A 27,473-nucleotide genomic window follows, 5' to 3' on the forward strand; every position below is an offset into this window, starting at 1 on the left:
ATAAAACGCCCTAAATTAGGCTCGCTGACTGACACCTTGTGATGTGTCATGTTTGCATGCAACACAAATGTCACGCCAAAAGAAAAAACAAAGTGATTACGTGGTGTCGACATGGAACGAGATCCCCGCGGGTAATAGCTAAAGCTGCATCGAGTAAAGCACCCGCAGGGTTACTTTCCCACATGATGACAGCCAGAATCTGTACAACAAATGTCTAGTCACTTCCTCTCGCTCCTCAAGTTCCTCTCTCTTGCTGGTTCTTTTCATTCTCTCTTTTTTTGTCATCAATCTTTCTCTCTTTCTTCCTCCCTGCCTCCGCTCATCATTTCTCTTCCCCCCCTGAACACACCGCAACAAGATTCTCTCGACCAGTCCATCACGTATGGTCCCGGCTATCAGTGTGACCACTCCCTTCCCCTGTATCTCTGTGGATGTGTGGAGGTGGGAGCAAGGCTTGATAAATGGAACTCTGTCGTCTTGCTAGTGATAATAATGCCCAGGTTGAGCTTGACTGACACCAGGGATTTGAGCAGTGCCAAGCAGACATATATATCTCCCTTAGCGGCTCAGTGTGTGCATCTGTGTGTGCGTGTGCGTGTTTGGACACAGTTTGTATGGGAAGTATAAAAGACATGCATGGCAACCTTCCTTATCCGCCACTGCTGAGGTCTAGATGTCTTGTTTACGCTGCAGCCAGGCACTGGCAAGCAATTTCAGATACACACACACACACACACACACACACACACACACACACACACACACACACACACACACCTGATTTCTTTGCAATAAACTATTATATTTCATATCTAGAGCCGAAGCATAACATTCTCAGGTTTGGGATGTGGCTGTAGTGAATATAAGCAGCAGGAAAATGTTCATTTCTGAATGCTTCTTTTTTTTGTTTTTCAGATAGCGTCACTTTCCCTCTAACATTACTGACTTGGGTATATCATTTAAATTATCTTAGCTATTTGTAAATGCTTTAATCCAACAAGTTCTCCAACCCATACGACCACATGGGTCGTTTCTCATACCCTCTTATATGACCCATAGCAGCATTTCCTGAATTAGCACAGCAATTTTGGTGATTTAGGCAACACTTGCCTAGCGACTTGGTTAGGTTTAGGAAAAGATCTTGTTACGTAACTAAGCTTGCATACATGTGTGATTGCAACTTAAATTACAAGTTAACTTAAGGAACATTAAGTCAATGTTGACTTTTGATGTCATGCGGGGGTCTAAAGGTCACAACCACAAAACCCGTGCATTTGGGTCGTAATAAGATGCTAGTCCTTTGGGGTCCTCTTTTGGGGAGAATCTCTTTGAACTAGTTCACACTATGAAATATTTATTATCATGGGATACTTGCTTACTTATGTGTGTGATTTGTTTCTGTCCACTAGGAGCTGGTGAAACACACTCACGATGCCACAGACAAGAGTAATCTGCGGACAGCATTGGATGCCATGAAGGTACATCATGAGTTTATCCAGTTTATTTTTTTCACTGCATGCACCGAGAGTGCACAAGTCATGTATTATTCCTTTAGTTGGCCTTTGAACACTTACTCATTTGCTTCAATATGACTGTGTGGGTTTGTTGCTATCCAGTGTGATTGACAGTAGATGGACAACTTTAGCGAAGTCAGTAATATGGCAACAGGTGAATGTTACTGGAAGTGTAATTGTCAGCAAAAACTCAGTAGCCTGACAGTTAGCCTACCTTGGACCAGGCTAGTTTACCAGCATAAATTGCCATAGGAACTGAGCTTGAATTATGTTGAACTCACTTTATGGAACTGAATCAACTTCAAAGTTGTGGAACAGGCCTCAGGTGCTGTTTATCATTCAAAATAATAACAGCATCATTGATATTTATGTTAATAATAATAATAAAACTTCCCCTCTACCTACTGACATGACATCTCAGCCTGCTATGAAAGCTTGTGTTGGCTCAACGCCAACTTGATCCTGTCCAAAAAGAAACTATAAGTCATGCACTTCATTGCAAGCCATTGCATGCCTACATCTTTTGGCCACACATAAATACTTCTTCCTCTAAAAGCAGCATTTATAAGTCCTGCTCATTTTGTTACCCTCAAAAGCTGCTCAATTGTCCAATGTCATATACAGTATCATATACAGTGTCTCATTGGGGTTTATAAGCCCACTTCAGCAGTGGTTACACAGAACAAAAAGAAAGATAAAAACCCAACACATTATGGGAAAAAATTGGAAATGAATGACTTCTGTTTACCGATTTTTGTTTACAGGACTTGGCTCAGTACGTCAACGAAGTCAAGCGAGACAATGAGACGTTGCGAGAAATAGATCAGTATCAGAAATCCATCGAAAACCTGGTAAGCCACCAGTTTCCTCCAAATAATTACATGCTGATCTCATTATGAGCGTGCCTTCCTTGAGAAACGACTTTTTCTTCCTGTCCCCATCCCTTTTCCTGTAGAATCAGCCCCTGAAAAACTACGGGAGACCCAAAGGTGACGGTGAGGTACGGGTGGCCTCGGTGGACAAACGAGCTAAACAGGACAGGTGAGTTGTCAGGTTGACAGGCTGGCTGACTAAAACACTGAGTGACTGACTGCAGTGGAACTAGAATCACGTGCTGTGGTTTGAGGTGTATTGCTTTAAGCCAAAGTGCTGTTAGAAACTAAACTAGTGGGTCTTGTAGGTAAAGAACAAAATAAAGTACCAGGGTATTTAGTTATGAACGGATGCTCAAGATGTATAACACATCTAATTTATGGATCTTATTGTTATGTCATAAATAATACATTTTGTAGCTTTAAGTGACTAAGAAAGCAAGTGACACACTGATTTCCCAAAATGCACTAGGCAGAGCAATGTGAATATATGCTTTCATCGACTTTGACATGATGCTCTCTGAACTGCAGGCACATCTTCCTGTTCGATGCTGCGGTGATCGTTTGTAAGCGGCGAGGAGACAATTACGAGATGAAAGAAGTGATCGACCTGCACCTCTTCAAGATCACCAACAACCCCACATCGGACAAGGAGAACCGAAAGGTCCGCACAAACACACACACACACACACACATAGGGCTTCTTTGTGTCACAGCTCTGTTTAATTGTTTGCTTTTGTGGCATCCTTAAAGTCTGTGCCGATTCTTTCTCTCCATGCCAAAATAAAGAGTGTCCCCTGCCAACAAATAGGGCTGTGGTTGATCATCCTTAGGTGACCCTTACCTTAACAAGAACACATTTTTAGTGATGACATCAACCACCACGAGGCAGTCAATAGACTTGTTTTTCCTGACAGTTTGACTTTAAACCACAGGCACAACTAACATTAATGGGAGCTCTGTTTCCTGGGTAACTTAGAATCTTCTTAGACATGTCTCTGTTATATTTAGCTGTGTCTGAAAGCCTCAGATTGCAGCCACAACTAATTAAGGGAATAATACTACGTAAATGTCTGAAATATCCAGGGTAAGAATCAGCATGATTATCAGCAGGTGAACTTCCCCTCCGACATGAACATGTCACGGTACATGTTTTTTATGTCATGAAAGATATTCTCTCCTGTTTTTTGACAGCAACACAGTCAATTGCACAATTATTTTTTACCTCAGATGTGCCTCAAACATTAGCCTCAATTAAACAAAACAAAAAAGTGTTATTTTTTTTATTGCAGACCAAGTTTATTGCTTATATTTGCACAAAATAATGAAACACATTTTCCTAATTCCTTACTGTGCTGCACACTGAAGTGAGGACTTTCAGCAATGAACCAAGGTCTTAAATTTTGATCCAGTGACAGAAAGTCCCGGTAATTGTGGCGAGGTCTGAGTAATGTGGCCCAAATCTTCTCTCCCGATATACTGTAGGTCCTTTCAAATCTTAAATACAATATACAGTATAACATGACAAAGAATGTTTTCTGCTTATTCAATAAACAAATGCAATATGAAATAAGCATGTGGTAAAGTCTATTAACACTAGAGTGTTTTCTCATTTTATCAACAACTTTAGTGCCAAATGAACTTAACTCGTAAGGATCAGAACAAGCGTTTCCAAAATGATGTAAATATTGCTATAGCTAATACAGTATGGCTGCTAGCTTGTCTTCTTCACCATGGAAACAATATAAAGAAATAGAAAATACATATCGTCATATGGCCCAGCCCTTATTCTGGCACCCAAATACTTTCTTTCTACGATAAACACTGCATTAATGTGGGAAGGGCCCGCTTCATACCCCGTCCTCTGTGATCAATTTAAAACTGATTCTCCTCTGCTGCCTCCCCTCATTGCAATGACCAGAGGCGTCGAGTTACCACGTCCAGATACATCACAGCTGAGAGGAAAGTCACACGTCTAATTTTATTATTTTTACCCAGAAGAACTAAGCTTCACTATGAATCTTCGGGTCACTGACTGTACATGAAACTATGTTTTGAGCATTAAGCTTTTAATTTTATGGTGTGTTTTCACCATGTTCAGAAAGGAATAACCCACTTTAGGCGTTGATTTACAATGTATAATGGCTAAAACAGCTTCTGATTACATTTCATTTCACCCAGGACTGTATGTCATCTCTATCCCATTAGGACTAGCGAGCGTATTCTGCCTTCTACTTTCACACCCTTATAAACAGCACGTAACAATAACACTGTAAAATTCTGTAAAATCAAAAGAACAAAGCAAACATCTCATATAACAACCAATCAGCTATAATGGAGGGAAGTCTTGCACTGTTGAGTCTATTATTGCCTCTTTATGACTGAGTCAGCAAAGCTCAGAAACCACTTTGGACTCCTGACAGACTAATTAAAAGCACTACTTCAGCATAATGAGCAGCCATAACAATTTATCAGGTGAATACAGGTTCATAACAATTTGTAAAAATGGAGGTAAATTGCTTCTTGGCACCTGTACCAACATGCAAGCACCTGTAGTGCGCCAACATCTAGACCCCACTGCTGCCTTTTGTACTCTGAATCCCCTAATGCGCTGCTTTTTCCAGCTCACAACACAAACAACTAAATAATCACCAGAAAAGAGTCTTAAATAATTTGATACATGCTTGTTCCAGCACATGTTTTACATTGTCGTGTTCATTCAACAGCATAATACTGAAAGTGTTGGACTAGAACAGTCTGCCTCCTCCCAGATGGTGCTATCATTAAACCTCGCTTTGGGCCTGACAACACACACACACACACACACACACACACACACACACACACACACACACACACACACACACACACACACACACACACACACACACACACACACACACACACACACACACACACACACACACACACACACACAGTGAATACTAAGTGCCAAGTGGTGAAAATATTGCCAATCATAATGAGGAATGATATCTAAGGCGTGCCAGGAAACAATGATTTGGGTAATAATGCTGTTGTAAATAGCAGACATTAGTAGGCTTAGACCCATACGGGCTTATAGAGTTGCTTTTTTAAATGAAACCTCAGCTACTTCATTGTCATTCACTTCTGACATGATGGACTTGATGCAGTTTGTTTGATTACATATTTGTTATGGAAATGCCAAAGATGACAGTGGCTGTCTGAGGGAAGCAGCAATAAGAACCTCCATCATAGAGGCAAAATAATCACATTTACATTCAAGTCGTCTGGAGGTAAAAACAAACAACTTACACGGCAGTAGGAAACTTTTGTGTTAGTGGTCGACCGATATGCGTTCTTTCAATGGCCGATACATAATGCCGATATCATGTTTGTGCATCTGATAAAATACAACAAATTTAGTGATTTCCTTCTGTGTATTTTCAGCTTAAAATAACAACATTATGTAATGTGTAAGGTGCCGCTGCAGTTGTTGTTTGGGAATCGATTTAGGATCTTTCAGCTCGTTGTTTGTGTTCTCTGGCCCACAACTTTACTCTTGGTTTTGGTTCGCTCTCACGGCTCACCAACCACAATACACTTCCTGCCCAGCACCAAAAGGCAGAAAGACAAAGTTAGTGACAAGCTAGTAGCTTAAGTAGTTGGCCAAATGAATGCCAGTGTTGTTCAGTGTTGGGTGGATGTGTAAATAGGCAGCTGTATGCTAACAAGTGCAACATATTAACAATAAAGGGGATAATATGTGAATGTTGTGTTTTCAACATGTTTCTGCTGCCCCCAAGTGGTCAAAAGAAACCTTTATTGCAGGTTTCACCTTGGAACATTGAACAACATGCTGAAACACCTGAGAAAGTGCCAGATTAAGTATAGTTGAGGACAATCAACAAATAAATACTTGGATGTGCGGTCAGAACGATATACCAAGCAAAGAAGGGTCTAAACTGACAGAGAGACGGATAGACAAACACCTTCTCCTTCTCTTTACAAATTGGTTGCTAGAGATATCTTTGCTGAGCACAAGTCCTCTGGGAAAGCCTCTGCTTTCTCTTTACTTTCAATAGAAAAGATGAGCCTTTGCGTTTTCTGACAGCACAGTGAGCTTGGCATGTTTTTAGCCTTCAGAGTTGAGTGCTAGAAGTTCAAAACCCCACCTAGGAGCCATAAAAAGTGCATCTCACAAGCATCTGTTGAGTGACGCCATCTAAACAACGGAGGCATGTATTGACACAGTGTAATAGACTAATATTTAGCCTTTGAAGTGGGTAATGGTGGCTGATTTCAAAACAGCCCACTCACTATTTGTGCATGCTGTCTGATGCCCAGCAGTTATATGGCACACTATTTTCCTGTTCTCCTTCATGCTCTTCCTCTTTGTTTTGTCTCTGTCTGTCAGTTCTGCCACCCTCCAACCCTTCAGCCTTTGTGTTCGCTCTCCCCGAGGCATCCCTCTTTCATTTTGCATCTCTTTGTCTCCATCTGTCTCCCTGCATCCTGTCTCCTTCAGCTCCTGCCCCCCTCCTGCTCCATTTGTCTTTCACTCAAACCGTCACTTTATTTATATCGCTGTTGTTATATTTTCTCTCTGAAATGCGCATGTTTTTCTTTCCTGTTGCAGTGGTCCTACGGATTCTACCTCACTCATAACCAGGGCCAGAGCGGCTTCGAATTCTTCTTTAAGACCAAAGAGCTGAAGAAGAAGTGGCTGGAGCAGTTTGGCATGGCCATGTGAGTGTGTATTCATGCGTCCTAGCGTGTAACTTAAGAGAGTGTGCCTCTTTGTCTCAGCTGCATTTTGTCACAGCATCAAAACGCACACATTGCCCGTCCTGTTATTCAAGTTAGGCTACTTGATAATCTATGAGACATGCGACACTGGGACAAAAAAGATGAGCAGATAATAAGTCGCACACATATGTTCAAAAGCAGAACCTGACTGAAAATGCACAAAAGCTGGATTTTGAATCTAGTATTTTATAAACATTTGGATCTTTATGCTCAGAGGACACAGATGGTAACATTTAATCACCGTTTTTTTCTTCCATCAACCAAGTCTGTATTCTCAACTGGATCCAATTCACCTAAAGTGAAACTTCAGTATTTCATTTGTAGAGCCAAGAATGACAAATGACTAATTGTTTCAACTAGTCTGTCTGTCACAGCGCTGACACATACAGGCAGATGGGTTGTACAGTATAGGGTATAATAACTGTAGTAGCAGATAAATATATATTATTTTACTATAGTAAATAAGGGCAATTCATACAACATAGGACAAAAGTGTGGAAACTGTATATGGGTTTATTGAGTGTAAAAAAAATAATTTGCAAAGTGCTTATGACACAGGAAGGCTTGTGAAGATGTATCTTGTTGAGCTGTTTTATAACACTGGTGTTTGATGTGCGGTGGGGGGCCAGGAGTCATACAGGGCTCAATTTCAAACCGTGAAATAAAGCTGCAGTTCATTGAGATCAGAATCACTTTGTTCATTACGACTGAGACTTGTACAGGACTTTATTTAACTTGTGAAATTGGCACCAGAAAGATATTGACATATTGCACATTTAAGCAAAATAATAGGCTGCATCTAACAGAAATGTAATTCTGTCAAGTGCAAGCTCTCGAGATCTACGGGTATTGTTATTAGTTGTGGTGTATGTACACACTAGTGTTTTGAGAGGGGAGCCATATTAACTGTTACATCAGCCAACGGCATGCTGGGTAATACTTTCTCTTCGTCAGCCTCTACAATACATTCAAGAATAGATGAAGAAAGAGAGACTGATGATACATAGTAGCAATCTCAGACATTTCAAGCATTAGTAATGCATGTAACTTTCGGAATGAACTCTTTTGTTACTTGAAATAGACTGGTCCCAAATAGCTAGCTGTTAGCAAATGACGTATACTCTAGCATTGCTAGTGGACGCAACAGTGACAGGTGAATCGCTGAGGACTCAGGTAAGCTCAGTGTCAAGTGTTAAATTGTTTAGATGAAAGCGGTTCTCAAGAAAGCTGTAAGCAGCAATACTGGAGGTCAAGCAGTCAGACCGTTTTAAACAGGAATGTTTTAAACGGGTAATTCCCTAATACAACAGCTGCAGTAGAGACAGTTGAAGACAGCTCTATAATATACTTTCTGGCTTTAGAGAAGCTTTTTATTATTATATTTCAACAAAAAGTCTTCATTACAAACTTCAGGTGTTGAGTTTTGTAGCTGAAGTCGGTAACTTTCTATAAAAACAATGATTTTTGAAATGTCACTCTATCCTGACAGCACAATGAGACAGACAATCTGTGAAAAAGCAATGTTGCTCGACCTCCAACTCCTGCTCCCTGTCTGCTCCCAGAGCCCTCGCTCTCTGCTCCTAATGGCATCTGCTAGATTCCACCACACCCGAACGACAACCGATCAGAGCCAAGGAGTCTCTGACTCAGTGTCAATGACTGCACATGAAATCAAACTGTGAAACTCAGCAGTGTTGATGAAATATGATTCAAGATTATGGTATTGTATTGCATATTTCTTGCATAAAGTGTTTTCACAAACATATTTTAGTGTAGTGTTTAAGTTTGGTGTAAGTTTTTCATTGTCAGCACTCGGAATAGGGGTTTGCACCCACAAAGTCCACGAGTCTGCAAGTGTGTTGAAGTCCAGTCATTTAGGTTGAGCCCTAGTGTCTAACAAAAGATGCTGTTGAGTTGCATTATTGGAAAAGTAGAATAGTATTTTATTCTTAAGTCAGGGTGCCTCCACGTTCACCACATCCTATCCACTGTATCAGACATGGATGACAATAAATAGACTTTTTGAAGAGAAAGGATTTTTGTTAAACCGACAAAATCTGCAAACTTAGATGTGTTCCAAACCCACAGACAAAAAAAAATACATCCTCCCAGTCCTCCTGCATCTCCTTTAATCAGAGCTGAGATACCTGTTATTGGATCCTTGAACAGCCAGGGCAGCAGTGACAGGTGTGGCTCTCAAGTAGCTACTAATTCCCTTGAAAATATAGATAGAAACTGAGGAAAAAAGAGCTACAAGCTACAAAGGGGCAGCAACAGGAAGCGAAGAAGAGGATCACAAGATGATGTGACGTGAAAGAAAAGAGGGGCTTTGGTTGATTAACTTCTGGGACTGAATTAACAAGCTGCGAGAATAGAACGATGCTGACAAACAATCACATGCTCCCACAGCGATCCTTTATAGCTGATCTGTGAACAGCTGTTTTCTCACGTGCTGCCTTCGTGTCCCACTGTTTGCAGAAACTGTTGCTTTATCAGCAGGGAGGCAGCACTCCATCCTTGAAAGTCAGGAGACGACTGCATATGAAGTATTGTATTTCTTTTAAAAGTCCTTAAAATTCAAGCGGCTACCTCTTGGCGGACTGCACAAAGTTGCACCGGGCATCTTTAAAAGCTTCAGAGCACAGAGAATAGTGGGACTGGGAGAGGAGAGTCAGAAGAAAAGGGAAGCTCAGGGGGTTTATAAGGTTGTTTGTATTCACTATCTTTCAGTGTGAATAGTTTTATATTAAAAATTGATCCTCTTTCTTGACAGCGGTATGCGATTTATCGTTAATAACAATCTTCCGTACACAGCAGATATATTGGTTGACCCCAGTACGGAGGAGAGGACACCACCGAAGGTCTCTTTTTCTTTCTTTCTTTCTTTCTCAGCTGTGTTTGTTCTGTTTCCCAGAGAACATGTTGTAGCCCTTCAGTTTGACTAATTGTTTGAGTTTTCAAAGCAGCACCTGTGCATATTAGGCAAAACGCTCATGCAACAATGCCATCATGTCAAGCTATTATGACACTGAAAAACAAAGGAAAGTCCTCTAAAATGTGCTACAGGCAAACTTGGGCAAATACACACACACACACACGCGCACACACACACACACACACACACACACACACACACACACACACACACACACACACACACACACACACACACACACACACACACACACACACACACACACACACACACGCACGCACACACGCACACACGCACACACACACAAACATTCATCCATGTCCCAAGGGTCCAAGAGTACTTCTGTGTTCACTTCAAGCAGACCTTGCATGTCTATTTGCAATTCTCTCCGTCCCACTTCAAAGAACTGTATCAGTGAAATGTTACCGTTGCCTAGGAAGAGTTTGTTGGCTGCGATTTCATGTGACAATTATTATTATTTATTTATTTTTTGCCTTAAAATTCATGTTTTTTCATTAAAGACCAAAGCAGTTTGAAAACTGTGCAAAACAGGCGACAGGCCCACGTTTGTCATTCATTCATCTGGGCTCATCAGTAACAACCCACAATGGTGGTCAGTGTTTATTATTCAGTTTTATTATTATTATTCAGTTAAATGCTTGGTTCTGATTGGTCAATTACAGCTTTCACCAGTCTGTTATTTCTCATTAGTAGGCTGCTGCTATGGATGCATATGCTGATCCTAGACTCTGAGGACCATTTCCCATCAATGAAACCATTTTAAATCAATATTGTGCGTCAGATTATTGATTTCTTTAATGTGGGGCCATGTGATGAATGGGATAATGTAGAGCGAGCAGGTCATTATTGCTAAGCAAAGCCCTTCAGGGTGATACAAGGCAAGGCAAGTTTATTTGTATAGTGCCTTTCAACAACAAGGTTATTCAAAGTGCTGCGAATTAAAAGCATTTGAAAGAATGACATAAAACGACATTTAGATAAAATAATTGAAAAATAAAAATAGGCAAATAAAATAATAAAAAAAATTAAAAAAGCAAATAAAATAATTAAAAAATTTAAACAAAATTATCAAAGGCAAGAGGAGCAGTTTCTGAAAGGGAATGTCTCAATCGTCAGTTATTAATTTGGTATAATTTTCAAGACAGGAAATAGAAGTTACAGTAGTTACAGTGCAGTATAAGCAATTAATACATGTTTGTATTTACTGAAAGGCAGCGGAAAACCGAAAAGTCTTCAGTCTGGATTTAAAAGAGCGGAGATTTGCAGCAGACCTGCAGTTTTCTGGAAGTTTGTTCCAGATATTTGGTGCATAAAAACTGAATGCTGCCTCTTCCTGTTTAGTTTTAACTCACGTGACGCAAAGTTAAACACTGATACAAGTCGAGCGTCACTCTGTCGGTGTTTACCTGGCAATACTGACCTGCTCACTTTATCACTTTATCACTTCCTTTTCCTTAACTCAAAAAAACGTACCTACTGTGCAATACAATGTTGTCAGTGTAGGGAGCTTTGAATGCTGGTTTTTAAAGACCGTGGTGCATTCAAGGACACTCAAACTCTTGTGATTTAGCTGACACTGCATATTGGAATGCAAGGTAACTAGAAAATCTGCATTATTCTTTTGAAATCTCTATTTATTGTTTGTCTTCTGGATATGATTTTCTGGAATCGTAGCTCATGAATGCAAATGATTTTTGGAAGCTTACTCTCAAATCCCAAATGTCGGAGCACCCTTAGGAGACAGTCGCTGCTTGAACTGCATTAGTATGTTGATGATAGGGACTTAAAGGTGCTTTGCTGTCACGGATTACTTATCTCAACCAAGCTTCAACTCTCCTTTTCTTTTAGGAGAAAATGGAGTGGCGTATTTAGAAAATGTTTACTTACTTTAAGAATACATATTTACAGTATATTTTATAAGCATGAGAAATGTAAATTCAATGTATATCTAATGGTTGTTGTGTGTTATGTCTTGTTCAGATCCAACATTCGTCCAGAGAACGCCATGAACAACTTCCATGAGTTTAATATGCACACCTTTGAAAGGATCACCTCCTGCAACTCTTGCCACATGCTGCTGAGGTACAGTAAGAGGCCCATTATTATTATAATAATTATTATTATTATACACACACACACACACACACACACACGCACACGCACACACACACGCACACACAATGTTGAAGCATCAAAAAATAACCCCCTCTAAGGCGCCCGTCAAACATATAGCCTGAGGACAAGACGTGGACCCTTTCCCTTCAAACAACTCCAGGCCTCCTTTGAAAGACCTCCACTCCTCCGCTCCCACTCCACTGTACCCTAACAATCTATTCGTTACTTTCCCTTTACTCCGCTCTTCCTCTGTAAATGTGCCTTAGTTACACAAAGTTTCTTTTGAATTTGCTGAATTGTATCGGCACCCATAGGACTGTGCCCGAAGGCCTTTCTCACAGCGGGCAACGACTGAGTGGTTTCACCTAGCGAGGACGGAGAAGAAAAAATTCTGTCACACTTCAACACTTTTTCAAGGCGAAAGGTGACAAGATTATTGCACTGTGAATATACAGAGCCGACCAACGTTTTCGGAGGATAAGACGTGAGCAAAAACAAGAATGATGCGGGGAAGGTTTCAAGAGACGGCCGTGTAAAGTGCAAATTATATTAATTTATTGATCATTTCCCTTGGTTTTCCAATTGTGATTGGTGCTTTGGTATTTTTTTATTCGTACTATTGTGCTAGAGTATTGGCTTAACTTGAAAAGAGAAAGAAGTGTAACCTCTTAACTAAGACGCATCAAATATTAAATGACTTCATGAATCACAAGTCTAATGAGTCAAGTGTAATCAGAAAACATGATACATACGAGTACTCAGTAGCATGCCTTGTTCTTGTGCGTTTATTTTAAAGTTTTAATTTGAAAGGGAAATCTTTTGGCGAACCTAAACGTATTTCCTTTCATTTGATTTCATAGGAGGTGTGAAGGTTTAATCTGCTTTGACTTTGCCCCCCAATGCAACACACACACCCTGTAGTTCTGAAGTGTGCAAAAAAGAATAGTGAACCTGCATGTGAAGAGGTTAAACAAACAATTAGCTGGAGAGCAGACCAAAGCAGCCCTTACTTTCATGTGATTTTAATTAGGGCCTCTGAGATGGTTGTATAAATGAAAACTTCTCACTGCTGCTGCTTCAATATCCGTGTGTGTGTGTGTGTGTGTGTGTGTGTGTGTGTGTGTGTGTGTGTGTGTGTGTGTGTGTGTGTGTGTGTGTGTCAGCGTGTGTGTGTGCGCACCTATCGTTTCTGTGTCGTTCTTTTCAGTATATATTAGATTTTAGCTGGTGCTTATTTTGGTATTGAATAGTTTAAAGTGAAACAGAATAGCATTACCGTCTTGTATATCATCTACCTAAAACACCTGTTGTGGGTTTCATAAAAAGTATGGTATCGTGGCTGGTGTCCTAGTGCTGCTACTAGAGGTGCTTTATCTTAAATGCTAACATCTGCATATGAGCATGCTCAAAATGACAGTGCTGTATGTCTGATGTTTAGCAGGTATGATGACAGTAGTTTATCATGCTAACATTTGCTAATGAGTACTAAACACAAAGTACAGCTGAGTTGGTCTGTTTGTCTGTCCGGCAGCTAGATTACAGAAAAACTACTGGCTTGATTTGTCTGATTTTCTTAGTGGAAGGGTGTATTATGGACTAAGGAAGAACCTATATACATTTTGGAGTAGATCTGAATCTGTTAACGTTGGGAGATTGGGCATTTATGTTGCATCAATGTGGGGTCGGAATAGTTGGAAAAATGAGTTTCCAACTGGGAATATTCACTTTTCATTAGCATTGTATTGCCTTGCCGTGGCCGAGGTCTGCACTCTTCTAGTTTTGCAGGTATTTCATTTATGGTCAGCCAAAGATTTGGACAAGATAGATTTTTTAACTAACGATGGTGCTAGATGAAATGTTAAGGGGTTACCAAAGTCATGACAATCCGTCCAGTAGTTTTTGAGACTGACAAAAGTCAGGGGATCACCAGTGTCATTTGGATTCACCAGCATTCCAGCCAGTAGTGGTGGAGATATCTCAGTCTAGACCAATCATAGGGCCACGGCACTGCGGTGGCTAAAAATACAGGAGGAACTGACTGTAGGTTTCCAAACTTTTGGCCCTCCGAAAATGTGGCAAGCATTTCTACATGGCATTCAGTCTCTTAAGTGCAATACTTTCTGTTAATTCTGCTATTCTTTGCATTGATATAATGTTTATGCTGTTTGTATTCCATCAAGTAATCCATGACTTGTCCTGTTTGTGTGTCTGCAGGGGCGTCTTTAACCAGGGCTACCTGTGCTCCAAGTGCGGTTTAGGTGCCCATAAAGAATGCTTGGGACGCTTTGGCAGCTGTGGAAAAACAGGTAACACAATAGTGCCTTACACACGCAAGTAAAACCAAAGTCTCTCACTTTATTGCACAAGCTCACATCAGTCTATCTAGTCGGCAATAATTCTGCAGTTAACAATTTGTCACTGAACAAAATTATGTCAAGGGACACATTAAATGTAATCGTATAAACACGAGGGCATTTTTACACTGTAGCGTTATGAACATAATGACTGATCACACGCATAAAACCTGATGTATGAGTGTCTCATGTGACCTATTATGGGCATAAGGGAGATTTGTGGAACTCTGACTTAAAACAGCTACACAGTGACATTCTGAAAAGGATTGCACCAAGTGGAATTATGGAAATTAGGGGGTTTACTCTACATACATTAGAACTTTATAAGTGCCCTTATTTCTGCCAACCAAGGTCATCCGAGTATTCGATCAGTGTTGCAGATATTCATCCAAAAGCTCCCCCGCTTCCCTGGGTGGGTGTGAGACTTCAGAGCACCTCAAAGGCAATGTCACTGTGTATCATTGCACCGATCCCCAAAGCTTAATAGTAGTTTTACTGAGGACTTTTATGAAACTCCTGACTTTTTTATTATGCCCATGTTATGTATCTGTCACTCAGCTCCCTGTGCAGGAGCACTGACAGCTCTAAAAGAAATGGTTGGAAAACTTCAGGCATGTTGAATGAATAGAAGGCCTTCAGAAACCAGCTTAGTGAGAGAGCGAGAGAGAGAGTGAGAGAGAGAGGGAGAGAGAGAGAGAGAGAGAGAGAGCGAGCATGAAGAGGTGAAAACTAAACTTACACTTTTTCTTTGTGGAAGTTCTTTTAGGTTTTTAAAGTGCATGCTTGTGTTCTCATGGCCCTAAAAAAGCTCTGCACAATGTTTTAAAAAACAAGCGAGCGTACAGGTTTGACTGTTACAACCCCGAACACTGAGTGTCACGATTGCATGTGTTAGTCTATTGTCCCTTCGGCATGCTGCCAGCTCCTGTTGGACCGTGCATCTGTCATGGTGCTACAGTATCAGGACGCAGAGGCAATAACGCCACAGCCAGGCCCACCCGGGCACAGTGTGTGCCTGAGTGTATTTGGACAACACTGGTGGCGGGAGAGCTGGTGCAGACTGGGATGTCAGCTCAAATTCCCCCTCTCATTACTCCACACAGTGTCCAATGTGCAGGGGTGAGGACCAACACTTAGAAAAGTCAGAAACTCCTAAAAGTAGAAGTAAAAAAACTCAGTGACAGTGATGGGAGGCCGCTTTTTGCTGATATCCATTTGACCACAACATTGAACTTTCCTCACACAATGTGTTCTTGTGGAGATATTGTCAATACACAGGCAGGGTTGCACAATCACAGCAACACACTGTAGGGTTTTATGTGTGTGTGTGTGTGTGTGTGTGTGTGTGTGTGTGTGTGTGTCAGAGATAAGCCATTGTTTACCTGAATTTGTCTCTGTTATCAGCACCCCCGCCAGGTGTTTGCGCAACAGGTCAAAGTTCACCTGAGAAACAACAGTCCTGCTGAGAGAAGTGTATGTGTGGGTCTGTGTCGGTGTGTGTGTGTGTGTGTCTGTGTAGGGACAGTGCATATATTTGTGGCTTTCTGATAACTAGTGTGTGTGTGTGTGTGTGTGTGTGTGTGTGTGTGTGTGACTGTGAAGGCATTTGTGTGTGTGTTTATGCAATTGCTGTGTTTGCACAGGTACAGGAGTACTTATGTGTGTGCGTGTGTGCAAAGGCGTGTGTTGGTGTGTGTCTAGGGGGTGTAACCCGTCCCTCAGGGAGCCAATGAAAGAAACTGGTGGAGCAAAAAACCTCAGGTCTGCCCCCCCCCCCCCCCCCCTTCCTCTACCACCCCCCGCCTCGTTACCTCCTCTATCCCGGCTGTCAGGTAGTGGCAGAGCAGCAAAACAAAGTGAACCACGGTCAGACACGAGCGTCCGCCTTCTCCACTAATGAGGGAGTGTTGCCTTGTACCGACGAGTGTGTGCAAGTGTTTGCGTGCACCTGCTAACCCGTCATTCACTATGCCTGTTCTCAAACTTCTTTCAGATCCTGGCTCCGTCAGAACTCAGGTGAGCTGCTGCTGTGCTTGTGTGTGTGTGTGTGTGTTGATGTGTATACTGTCTGCCTGTGTTTGCCGTTCGCCTTCTCTCCAAAGCTTTACTGCCCTTTGAAGACTGCTCTCTCCTGCAGCTATTTGCCAAGGAGACTCCAATTGACTTTACTTTCTGCAGCCGTCCTGACGCCCAAAAAACAAGAATGTTTTTTGCAGAATTACCCCTAGTTGTCTCCGCTGTTTCTGAAACTTCTGTGTGCTTTGGTATCAGTATAAGGAAATTAGTCTGGGCTTACAACAATTATAAAAACTGCACTGTGCAGATTTTTATGCAAAAAAAATCTCCCATCTAATCAGCATAAACACAAAACTGTGTTCCTATTGCTCTGAGTTTATTCCTGGTGTCAGGTGCTGTAAAGTGACTAATGAGAAATGTTCTTTGTGCACAAAAATTGCTCAGCACAAGATAAAAATGTAACAACTTTTTATTACAGCATAAACTTTTTGACCAACTGCTCTGATGCAATGCACACAACACTAAGTATAGATTGTATTGTATTGTTCTAGTAGTAGTAGTAGTAGTAGTAGTAAAAGCAATTGTACTATTTTGTGTAGAAGTGTACTGTAAAATGTCACTATTGGCTACATGCAGTTTTCCACCTGCACCAAAATGAATTTGTGGACGAAGTATTCACATTTTTTACACAAGTAAAAGTAGCAATACCATGGTGTAAAAATACTCTGTTACAAGCAAAAGTCCTGCATTCAAATTCTCACTTCAATAAAAGTACAAAAGCATAAACATCAAAATATACGTCAAGTACCAGAAGCAGGAGTACACATTATGCAGAATGGCCCAATCAAAACAATAAATATTATATTATTGAATTATAAATCAGTCTAATAATTGTAGTGGAGTAGAAGTATAAAGTAGCATAACATTGAAATACTCCAGTAAAGTACAATACTTCAGTAAAAGTACATGTAATTAGGCTACTTTCAACTACTGCCAAAATTCAGAAACAAAAATCAAACAAGGTCTCATTATCTGAAAAAACATTATATATATATATATATATATATATATATATATATATATATATATATATATATTGCCTATAAATATCACATCAGTTAAACTTCTCTCTGCAGCTCTGAAATATTTGTGCTGCAGCAGGACACACAGTACTTTGCCTGTGGCGTCAGTGGATGCGATATGGGTTTTAATATGTTATGTGTCATCTATGCTAGGCCCGCTGCATGTGGCCTGTATAGGGGGTAAAATATTAATTCTATGTGTGCAGCAGTGGAGGGGTATATTGGTAGCGTTAGGATGTGTGTGTGAACATATTAATCTCACTGAGTGTGGCTAATAATTGATTCAGTAGGTCATAAGGTATAGAAGGAGATGCAGGTTGACTCAAAATGACTTGAGATGTTTAAGTTACTCACTTTTACCACAGCAGGGATTTGTGTGTGCTCGTGATGGAGAAATAAATGTGCATGTGTTTGGTTGTTAACATGCACGCGTGTGCCTATTTCAGTGTGTAACTTTCTCTCTGCATTTTTTCAGGGCAAAGATCAAGATCCAGGTGAGTTATTCAGAGTAGTGTGTCAACACCACACAGACATCCCACCTCCCACCTCGTCTTCCACTGTAGCCTATATTAATCACTGGCAATGTTAAAATGCATAAAGATGTCTGCTTTTGAGAGAAATGGCCAGACTTTGGGATGTAGGGATGAACCACTGTTGACTGATTTGGTCTGAATTGACAAACGCGGGTTTGAACACGGATGAGTTAACCCTGTACACCTTTATTTAATAGACATTATTGCAGGAGTGCAGGAGATAACGAAGCCTGCAGTGTTTGTATATTTAATTGTTAAATATAACAATAGTGTAGTAAATACAAAAAACTAAAAGAAATAAAGAAATTACAATACAATAATATAAAAGATAAAAGATTGAGAAAATAGATAATAAGGTAGGCAAGTATGACGGCGTGCACACATATACACATACGCTGTATACACATGCACAGTAGACGTATACAGTATATGCATACCCACACACAACGCACACAACAAGTTAACTCTTCCAACTCTTCAGGGCTGAATCGTTTAATATTGTTTGTTATTGCTTGCTCGTATTTCATCAATCGATTTCACCGTTTCAAACATTCTTGTTATTGAGGTCTCATTGTAGGTTATTTCTTTCCATTTCTAAAGTGCTGTTTACACTTCCAGCTGTTAAATAAAGGTGGACATTTGAATCAGCTCCTTGTTATCCTTTTCAAAGCTGCAACTCTTAAGCATCCTGTATAGATATCGGTTTATTTCAGCTGAGATGCTGAGATATCACACCTTAAAGGGCTGTGCCGAGAAGAATCCATTAACATTTGAGAGAAGAATTTTGGGAAGAATCTGTGAATAGACATGTTGTTTTAGCACTACACCTTTGACATGTTACAGAAGGATTACTATTAAATCATTCTCTCATTGTTGTAGATACAGTATTGTCTTGTGCACGCACTGATTAGTTCGATTTTTTTTTCCGTTTGGTTTCAACCCCACCACACATACGTAGACTAGATGAACAAGATCAACGAGCAAACGTGCCATACTTCCCTCTTTTAGGTTGATTATCTAGATTGGCAATGTGTTCGCGTGAATTGCTACTGGCATGGTGTCATAACTGTTGTTCCTCGAATCAAAGGTAACATGGCTCAGTCAGAGAGGAAGGCGTACTGTACCCTGCAGCTATTAATGGATTTACAGCAGAGACTAAATCAATAACTTTATGAAAGGCTTATGTAAAGGCTGAGGTAAACTGTTTAGGTAGAATAAAGACAAAAACGGTGCATGAAATAGTACGTTACTGGGTGTGCATGGTAAATGCAGTAAATATAGCCATTGTTTTTCTGCCTCCATCCTTCTGTGGCTCTCTGTCTCAATCTTTCTCCAACAGAATATGAATAACATGCAGCATCCTTTTGAACTGTGTGTGTGCGTGTGTGTTTGTGTGTGTGTGTGTGTGCGTGCATGTGTGGGTGCGTGTGTGTGTGTGTGTGTGCCTACTCCACACCGTGGGCCTTTAATCTCTCATAAACCTGGCTTCAACACTCATTTTTCCACCCCTCTATCCATTATGCTGCAGAAAATCATTTCTGACTGAAGACGCATTAAAATCAATAGGCATTTGATTGCCCCGGCCTTTGGCGTTTCATTATATTTCGGCGCTGCTCTCTTTGTCTGTTTTCAAAGGTGCGCTAACACTTGGCTTGTCCTTGTGCGGATAGGAATGCAATTCATGCCCGTAAGACTCAATTCTCCACGGCCCTGTGTCTTTAGAAGTCCTATTCAGGCGAGCTAGCACATGTCAGGCTGCAAGCTTAGTGCTGCAGCACTGGAACAGACCCTGAAAGAGAAGCAAGCCAGATAAAGATGTATTAGTTTTCAATACAATGCTGTTGACATCTCTATTATTTGCCTTTAGCTTTACCTTTTTCTCCACGCTCTTACTTGAATTTCTTTTTCCACATATTGTATTCCTGCACAGCAATATCACATCACAATGCAGAGAAAAATATGCCCATTTCATTTGGCATAATGACATATGAACTTGGGATTTGTTTGGCATGGGTGGGTGCTTCAGAACAGGGGTGTTGTAATTCAATTTCTGTGTTGTCTTGGTGAATAATGGGATCAAAGACGGCCATTGTGCAAAATCAAATAGTGTTCACAGAGGTCAATTCTACAAACGAAATATGCCTGATTAAGTGCCAGTGCAAGCCCCTGTGGAGTAGTACGCTTCAATTAGTCTCTGGTGATTTTAACAGGTGGGGAAAAGTTATGCAACTATGAGCCAAGAAAAAAGCAGGGGAACGGTGATAGCGTCTCCGAAGACAATACCATTACCAAACATAGTATAGTGAAAAACAACAGAATTATTCTGTATTGTAAATGCATGTAGGATTAGTTTTTTTTTAGATATGAAAAATGTTGACTTTGATTGAATTTCCCTTATAAATTCTCTCAGGAGGTCACAATACATCATGCAGCAACTCACTCCTGCTTATCTTTTATCTACTAGCCAGATAACCAGCCAGAGTGCACTGTTGCTTATCTCTCATATGATAATGGCTCCAAATGATTTGCAAGGGCAGTTCACTGGTGACAAGAGGTGTGTTTGTGTACACATGTGTATACTCCCTTTCATTACCGTCTATAATGGGGCCATGAATAGTTAAGTAGAGCAAAGTCACACTTTAAGAATGGCAATCATGCCCTTATAGAGCTGAGGTCATACAGTATATGCATGCATACGCACAGCTGGATAATCTCATATGCAGCCAGACATTCACGACTGAATACTCTATTTTTATAAGGAGGACCGTTTGGTTAAAACATCACCATACATCAGTGGTTTCACATGTTGAATGTTAATTAACAGAGACTTTCAATTAAATTGACTTTTATTTCAAAGCCATGGTCCATAGAAAATAGATTAAACATTAAATATAAAGTACATAATTACAAACATTAAAACTGGTAATTCATCCCTATAAAACTGTCAGCACCACTTCATATTAAAACAGTTTAATTAATCATCATGTGTAATAAAACAAAGAGGGCAAAAACTGTATATTTATAAAGACAATTATATTTGAATGGTATACAGTAGATTTGTTGTTATCATATCATTTTCATATTTTCTTACTTTTACTTTATACTTTAAACTTTTTACAACCCCTGGATCCTAACTGCCTATATTAAAAACAGACACTTCATTAACAGATATTTAAGTATTTTCTATTTTTTCATATTCTATTGTATCATTACATTTGCACTGTGTTATTGTTACGCACCAAATCATCACCAAGTCAACTTCCTTGTATTTGCAAGCATAAACTGTCTCTTTATCGGATTAAACACTGTTTTAGGTACATTGCATATTGACAGGGCAGATTGGTTTAAAACCCAACCAGTATGGAGGAACTAATCATATCCCTCTTGCAGGTCTTCCCAAGATGCTGGTAATCAGGAACTACTTTGGTGTACCGAGCCCTGCGTCTGGTCCAGCACTCAGCATCCAGACTGGTGACATCATTGAATTAATCTGCGCCGACCTTCACAGCCCTTGGTGGCAGGTCAGATGTCATGCTATCTCTTAATCACATATTTCACAACAGTAAAAAATGGACCTACTGTATTTAAATCTCTCATTTCCTCCACTGTCAGACCATCTAACCCTCATATTGACCTCATATTCTGTAACCGGGTTTGAATGATCCATCTGTTGATCCGTTCTGCCTTTTTATTATAAGTCAGATATGTATAGTCAGCATGGTCCACTTTTCATTAAATGGATTTTGCACTAATGCCCTGTGGAGAACTTCCTCCTCAGTTAAAGACGTGTTCATGGAGACATCATACTGGACATGTTATACCTGCGACTGTACTTAGTCACATTCCAGTTGTATTTTGCAGGACATTTGGATGTGCTAACATGTCACACGTGAAAATCAAATCCATAGTAACATGTACAGTACACACCCACAGACAATTAAACAACTACAAAGCATCATCACACTGGAAATGTTTGTCTATGCAAGCAATTACTGTCATTTGACAACATGTGTGATTTAAACCTCGCCGGAGGAGGAAAGAGCAGCTGTTTTCTGGATATTTGATGCTCTGCTGTGTAGTTGTTACTTACAATGTGTGTTTCAGAAGCTGTAACGAAATCATGATAATAATTATAATGGCATTTTACCTGAGGCCTGAAATAGGCATTTTATTGACATGGACTACTGTACGAATGTATTATAATCAGACATTTAATGAGGAAAGCAACACATCTCATAGTACTTAATACAAAACAGATAAAATGAAGATTTCAATTAACCCTGTGAAAAAGCTTAACTGGGGGCAGCTACAGCCCCGAAGACAGCAAACATTCAATATCCATCACCTTCGTGACCATAATCATTTCTGTTGCAGGGATGCGTGAAAAACTAGAATCGATCACTGTAATTTCATTCAACAGCAGCGACCTGTTTACTCAGTGTTACCTGCTATAATCATTATCACACTGTTAGCAAGGGCGCGGCAGAAAGCAAGGCTTTCCACAAGGACCGATCAGATGTTCTGAGGTAGCAGGGATGTGACAGGTGACGACAACGAAACCACCAAAATGGGTTTAGCGGCCAGTGTGATACTTGTGCTTCTTAGATTATGTCTAAAAACACCCCTCATTCCCTCAACTCTCTTCTCCCAGTGTAAGAACACATTTCCAGAGTGCAAACGATGGGAGGTCTCAGACCTACTAATGAACTCCTAGAGTCCCTGAAATCGTTAAATTCACACTTTCAAACCAAATCAAAACAGTCTGATAGTCTGGCAGTTTGTGTACAGTACAGCCTAAAGGTACGGCCACACGTGCAAAATGAACATCATGTCCACGCAATTAAAGAGTTACGTGGAGTTAAACTTTGGTGGCCGTGTGGGTGTGTATTTGCACAGTGTGTATGTCTTTGTGTATCTCTTTGTGTATATTTGTGGGGGTGGGAGGTTTGGGTTTTCATGGTGTTTCTTTGTTGTTCATGTTTTGTTTTGTTTTGCTTTTTTTCTGTAAATGTATGCTACTGTAAACAGTATGAAAAGTGCAATATAAATAAAGATTTGATTAGATTTGATTTGATTTGAACTTTGACTGGTGAAATAACGTTTTCTCCATGTTTGCAAAAAGCCTCATTTATGCCTTTAAAGTCCAATTGGCTAAATATAAAGTCCATGCAAAATATTTGTCCTCATTACCCCTGCACGCCAAAAGACTCTGCATTGGGAGGATGAAATAGAAACAGAATTAGCTTTAAAAGAAAGCTTGACAGGCAGCCAGGATGACTTGTGTCTCCTAATACGGCTAATAGGGACATCTTGCAATGGGATCACACTAGCCTCGACACCAAATTGTGCCAGGGGCTTAACGAAAGTTCCCTACTTTCTACACTCTTACTGCTCGCCCACTTGCTCGGACCACACCATCATTTTGATGTAAACTACACGCCTGTAAAATTTTGACTGTATCTTGCACGGTTGCCACACTATCACAGTGACAGCCTCTGGCCAAAGACAAACATATGAACAACTTACAAAATACTCAAAGCTGCCTCTGTGTTAGTGCCTCATACGGTAGGAGGCTCCAGGACCACAGTTTAACCTGATGACACTGACACACGCGCACGCGCACGCGCACACGCACACGCACACGCACACGCACAAATTAGCAAGAGTGAATGTGCTCTGAGTCTATAGACAGACACTGCATGCATGCTGAAGGTTCTTACCCTGAATACTTTTTTAAGCTTCAATTTCTTTTCAGATATGGAATCCATGGCTGGATTATTGTCCTATATATAGAAATGAAATATTTTGTCAGTGCACAGAACAAAACAAAACAAAACAACAACATCAACCTGCACTGTGGCCTCTCAATTCATACGGACCGAGCCTCCCCAGTGTTGATAAATCAAGGCACTGAGCTTTAACAATCATCGCCATGGGAGGAATAAGGAACTCTTCCTCCTTCCCTCTTCCTGCCAGCCATTATTTCAACAATAGTTAACTAGGGCTGTAAATTCATGCTGCTCTGTGTTGCAAGCTAATTGTTTCTGAATAATGGAGTCAGCCAGATGTACATAACGCAATTATCTCTCTGTGGTTTCAGGGCAAAATCCTGACGACGAAAGAGGTTGGCTTCTTTCCAAGCGACGCTGTGAAGCCTTGCCCATGTGTAAGCAGCATTTCCTTCTAGTCCTTTGCTACATTAGGGCCTGTTGTAGCAGCTCGTGTTTGACAACATGTATTTACTAGCAGTCCAGTGATGTGAGGATGGTCGGGGATTTGTGAGGGGAGGTAGGGTGTTTCACCTGGCATGAAAAGAAAAACAGCCCGTGGGTTTTTAATGTTCTGAGCACAAGGAACTTGTATTGTGAGATAAAAGTGGTTTACTGTCCAATTCACTTTTAAAACAGAAGCAAAGAAGAAACCATTGTCTTATAAAGAACAAGCAATATTTTTTTACACAGTTAAGTCACTGACTTAACTGTGTAATTGCTTGTTTTTGTTCTCTCTTTTAGAAATCTCCCCACCGCTGGATTGTCACGTTCAACATGTACAACATGTTGACAAAATGAAATTTACAATGTCCAGCTGTTTCAGGAATATGGGTCATCCTGTAGATAACAAGCTGTTATCACCATGTCTACACTTGTGTAAAGATAAGAAGAGCATTAAGCTGTTTTATTGGGGTTTTACGCTGTAAAAGCACCTGTGATATACAAGGGAAAAAAAGCTCGAACTAGCACCAAATACCTTACTGTAGGAGTGTATGTGGTATTAGAGTTGGACAAGTGCAAGCTTCATGAAAATAACAACAATGCCTACTTTTTCTCTTTGCTCCAGGTCCCAAAGCCTGTTGATTACTCCTCTCAAGCCTGGTATGTTCACAGAACAGCTGTCTCAGTCTGAATATATTTCCAAAGAGGGTTAAAGTCTTTACTCATGCTGTAAGGCATCACAGAGTTTTATTGGATCGAGCAAAAACGAAGCAAATCAGATCAGCAGATCACACAAACCAGCTACAGGCGTATAAGTAATAAATCACTTAGCCCAGATCATGACAAAATATTAAAGATGCCATATTTTTAAAAGTGATTTTTCTACGTCTTGTTTTGTTAGATGAGGCCACAGTGCTTTATGAATAATGTGAATGTACCAATCTACAGAGAAATGCACACAGCCTGCATCCAGAGAGTGAGTCTTTAAATGAGCCGTCAGGAATTCTGAATGGTTGTGATGTCACAAACGTACTATAGATAGGTAGAAAGTGGCGCTACTGTGCTTTTACATTAATTCCCTGGCTGCAATGACGGCGCAGGGACTCGGCTTGACTGGGCTTTTTTCAGGAAGGGGTCTTCAAGAGACATGCGCCTAAACTGAGCTTCTTAGACAAAGGGGGAATACAGGTATATTCAAACAGACAGCATGAAAAAACGAAAATGTTTTGTTTTACATTAAAGCATGTAGACATGCTCTAGTAGAAACCCAACAAACAAGCATGAACCTGAAAAAGAGCATAATATGGGACCTTTAATTTATTTGAATTTATCAGTCAATTTATCATGTTAAAGCAATTGCATGTGGCTCTGACCCAGAGTGAGTCAATCATTTCTTTTCTTTTCGGTTGTTGTGTTGTAGGTTTGCAGGGCCCATGGAGAGGCTCCAGGCCGAGACAGAACTCATCAACAGGGTCAACAGCACCTACCTGGTCCGCCATCGCAGCAGAGAATACACAGAGTACGCCATCAGTATAAAGTGAGTCTGACATTCCCATCAAGTCATTCAAGAACCTCATATACAGAAATTGCCAGTGTCACCACCTCTGATTAAAACTTGATTCTTGCATTTAATTGATTTGAAATTAAATGCTTTCATCAATGAAAAATAATACACAATCTTCACTCATGATAGGGGTGCCCTTTAAAAGTAATATCTTATTTTATAGATTTTATCATTTCTCAAAAACATGACGTTTTTACTGCGGCTGCTCCGGCTGCTAGATTGATCAGATGCCTTTAGCCAAACCAAAGTATTGACTAAATGTAACTCCCAGCTATACAAGACAATCTGATGGACAGATTTATAGTTCCGTTGCAGGACAATGTGGTTTGACTCTGTGGTTAACCACAGTGATGTGTGTGAAACTGACCAAACCAGGTGGTAATCATCGAGCAGGATCTCAGTTAAGGCACATGTAGCAGTATTCATTATGGTTTGACCCTAAACCCCTCTAAGACTATCTTACTTTATAATTACAATCACACAGCCATGTTAATCTTAGTAATGAGAAATTGACAAAATACATTTCAGAACTTAGGGCTGAAAAGAACAACTTGTCCCTCAATGTGCCAGCATGCTTCTCTGTTGTCAACAGAAACAGTCCTTGAAATTCATTCACCTTTCTTTGCATCCCTTTTTCCTCTGGAATGGAGCTCTTTCAGTGCCTACATGTTCCTTCTGCGCTGAAGTCTTAATTATTTGCGTGCTCTCAGATGCTGCGATGATTGTGTCCAAATAGCCAAAAGATGAATTAAGTTCTCGCATTTTACCTCACTGCATTGGGGTTATCCCTATGTTCCCTAGTTGCATAAGCCTCTGCCTTTGCAGATTTAATCCATCATTCTGTTAGGGCTAGAGGTAACGTTTAGGACAAGGGTTAGGGTCAGGGTTGGTAGGTAGTGTTAGGGTCTACATAAGCCTATTTGCCGGATAATTCGGCACTGATTCTGGTAAAAATAACAGGTCAGGAACATAAGACCCTTTCTGTGAAAAGCGGAGAGCAAAATGTCCTATGTTCTCTGCTTTTTATGTGACCGGGGGACCTGAGGAACATAAGTACATTCCCACTGCAATTGCCAAAAGAAAAGGCACACACAATCGAATGTGACTTTTTTAATCTCTAAAGAAGCTTTACATGCATTTTCTGTATTTGAAAATATTGAAGAAATTAAAATTGAGTGGGATTTATACCTCTCTCATGACTGTACGGGAAATGTGAAGCCAGGAGAGGGTTAGCTTAGCTAAGAACAAAGGAACAGAAGGAAAGAGCTAGCTTGGCTCTGTCCAAAAGTTAAAACCCAACTACTAGCAACTGTAATGCTCACTATTTAACTTATTTTTCATAAAGTGTAGAAGTGTAATATGTTTTTTTAGGGCGCCACTAGACTGGTTTTATATCCAGCCATTTTGCTAAGCTAAGCTGATGGGCTGCTGGCTGTAGCTTCATATTGGACAGACGGATATAAGTAG

At 40.4% G+C, this 27,473-nt stretch overlaps 1 protein-coding gene across 1 annotated transcript in view; it reads left to right on the forward strand.

Moving 5' to 3' along the window:
* vav3 (vav guanine nucleotide exchange factor 3) overlaps nt 1-27,473 on the forward strand; it is a 98,987-nt gene that overhangs the window by 56,319 nt on the left and 15,195 nt on the right. The window contains exons 11-23 of the mRNA XM_083936108.1: nt 1,410-1,478; nt 2,279-2,365; nt 2,470-2,555; nt 2,918-3,050; nt 7,005-7,114; nt 12,111-12,212; nt 14,460-14,551; nt 16,593-16,615; nt 18,173-18,191; nt 21,621-21,751; nt 24,331-24,396; nt 25,068-25,102; nt 25,863-25,979. Coding sequence (XP_083792234.1) covers nt 1,410-1,478; nt 2,279-2,365; nt 2,470-2,555; nt 2,918-3,050; nt 7,005-7,114; nt 12,111-12,212; nt 14,460-14,551; nt 16,593-16,615; nt 18,173-18,191; nt 21,621-21,751; nt 24,331-24,396; nt 25,068-25,102; nt 25,863-25,979 — 1,070 coding nt within the window. The remainder of the gene's footprint in view (nt 1-1,409; nt 1,479-2,278; nt 2,366-2,469; nt 2,556-2,917; nt 3,051-7,004; nt 7,115-12,110; nt 12,213-14,459; nt 14,552-16,592; nt 16,616-18,172; nt 18,192-21,620; nt 21,752-24,330; nt 24,397-25,067; nt 25,103-25,862; nt 25,980-27,473) is intronic.

The sequence above is a fragment of the Echiichthys vipera genome (genome assembly GCF_963691815.1).
Source record: "Echiichthys vipera genome assembly, chromosome: 21".
NCBI classification, from domain to species: domain Eukaryota; kingdom Metazoa; phylum Chordata; class Actinopteri; order Perciformes; family Trachinidae; genus Echiichthys; species Echiichthys vipera.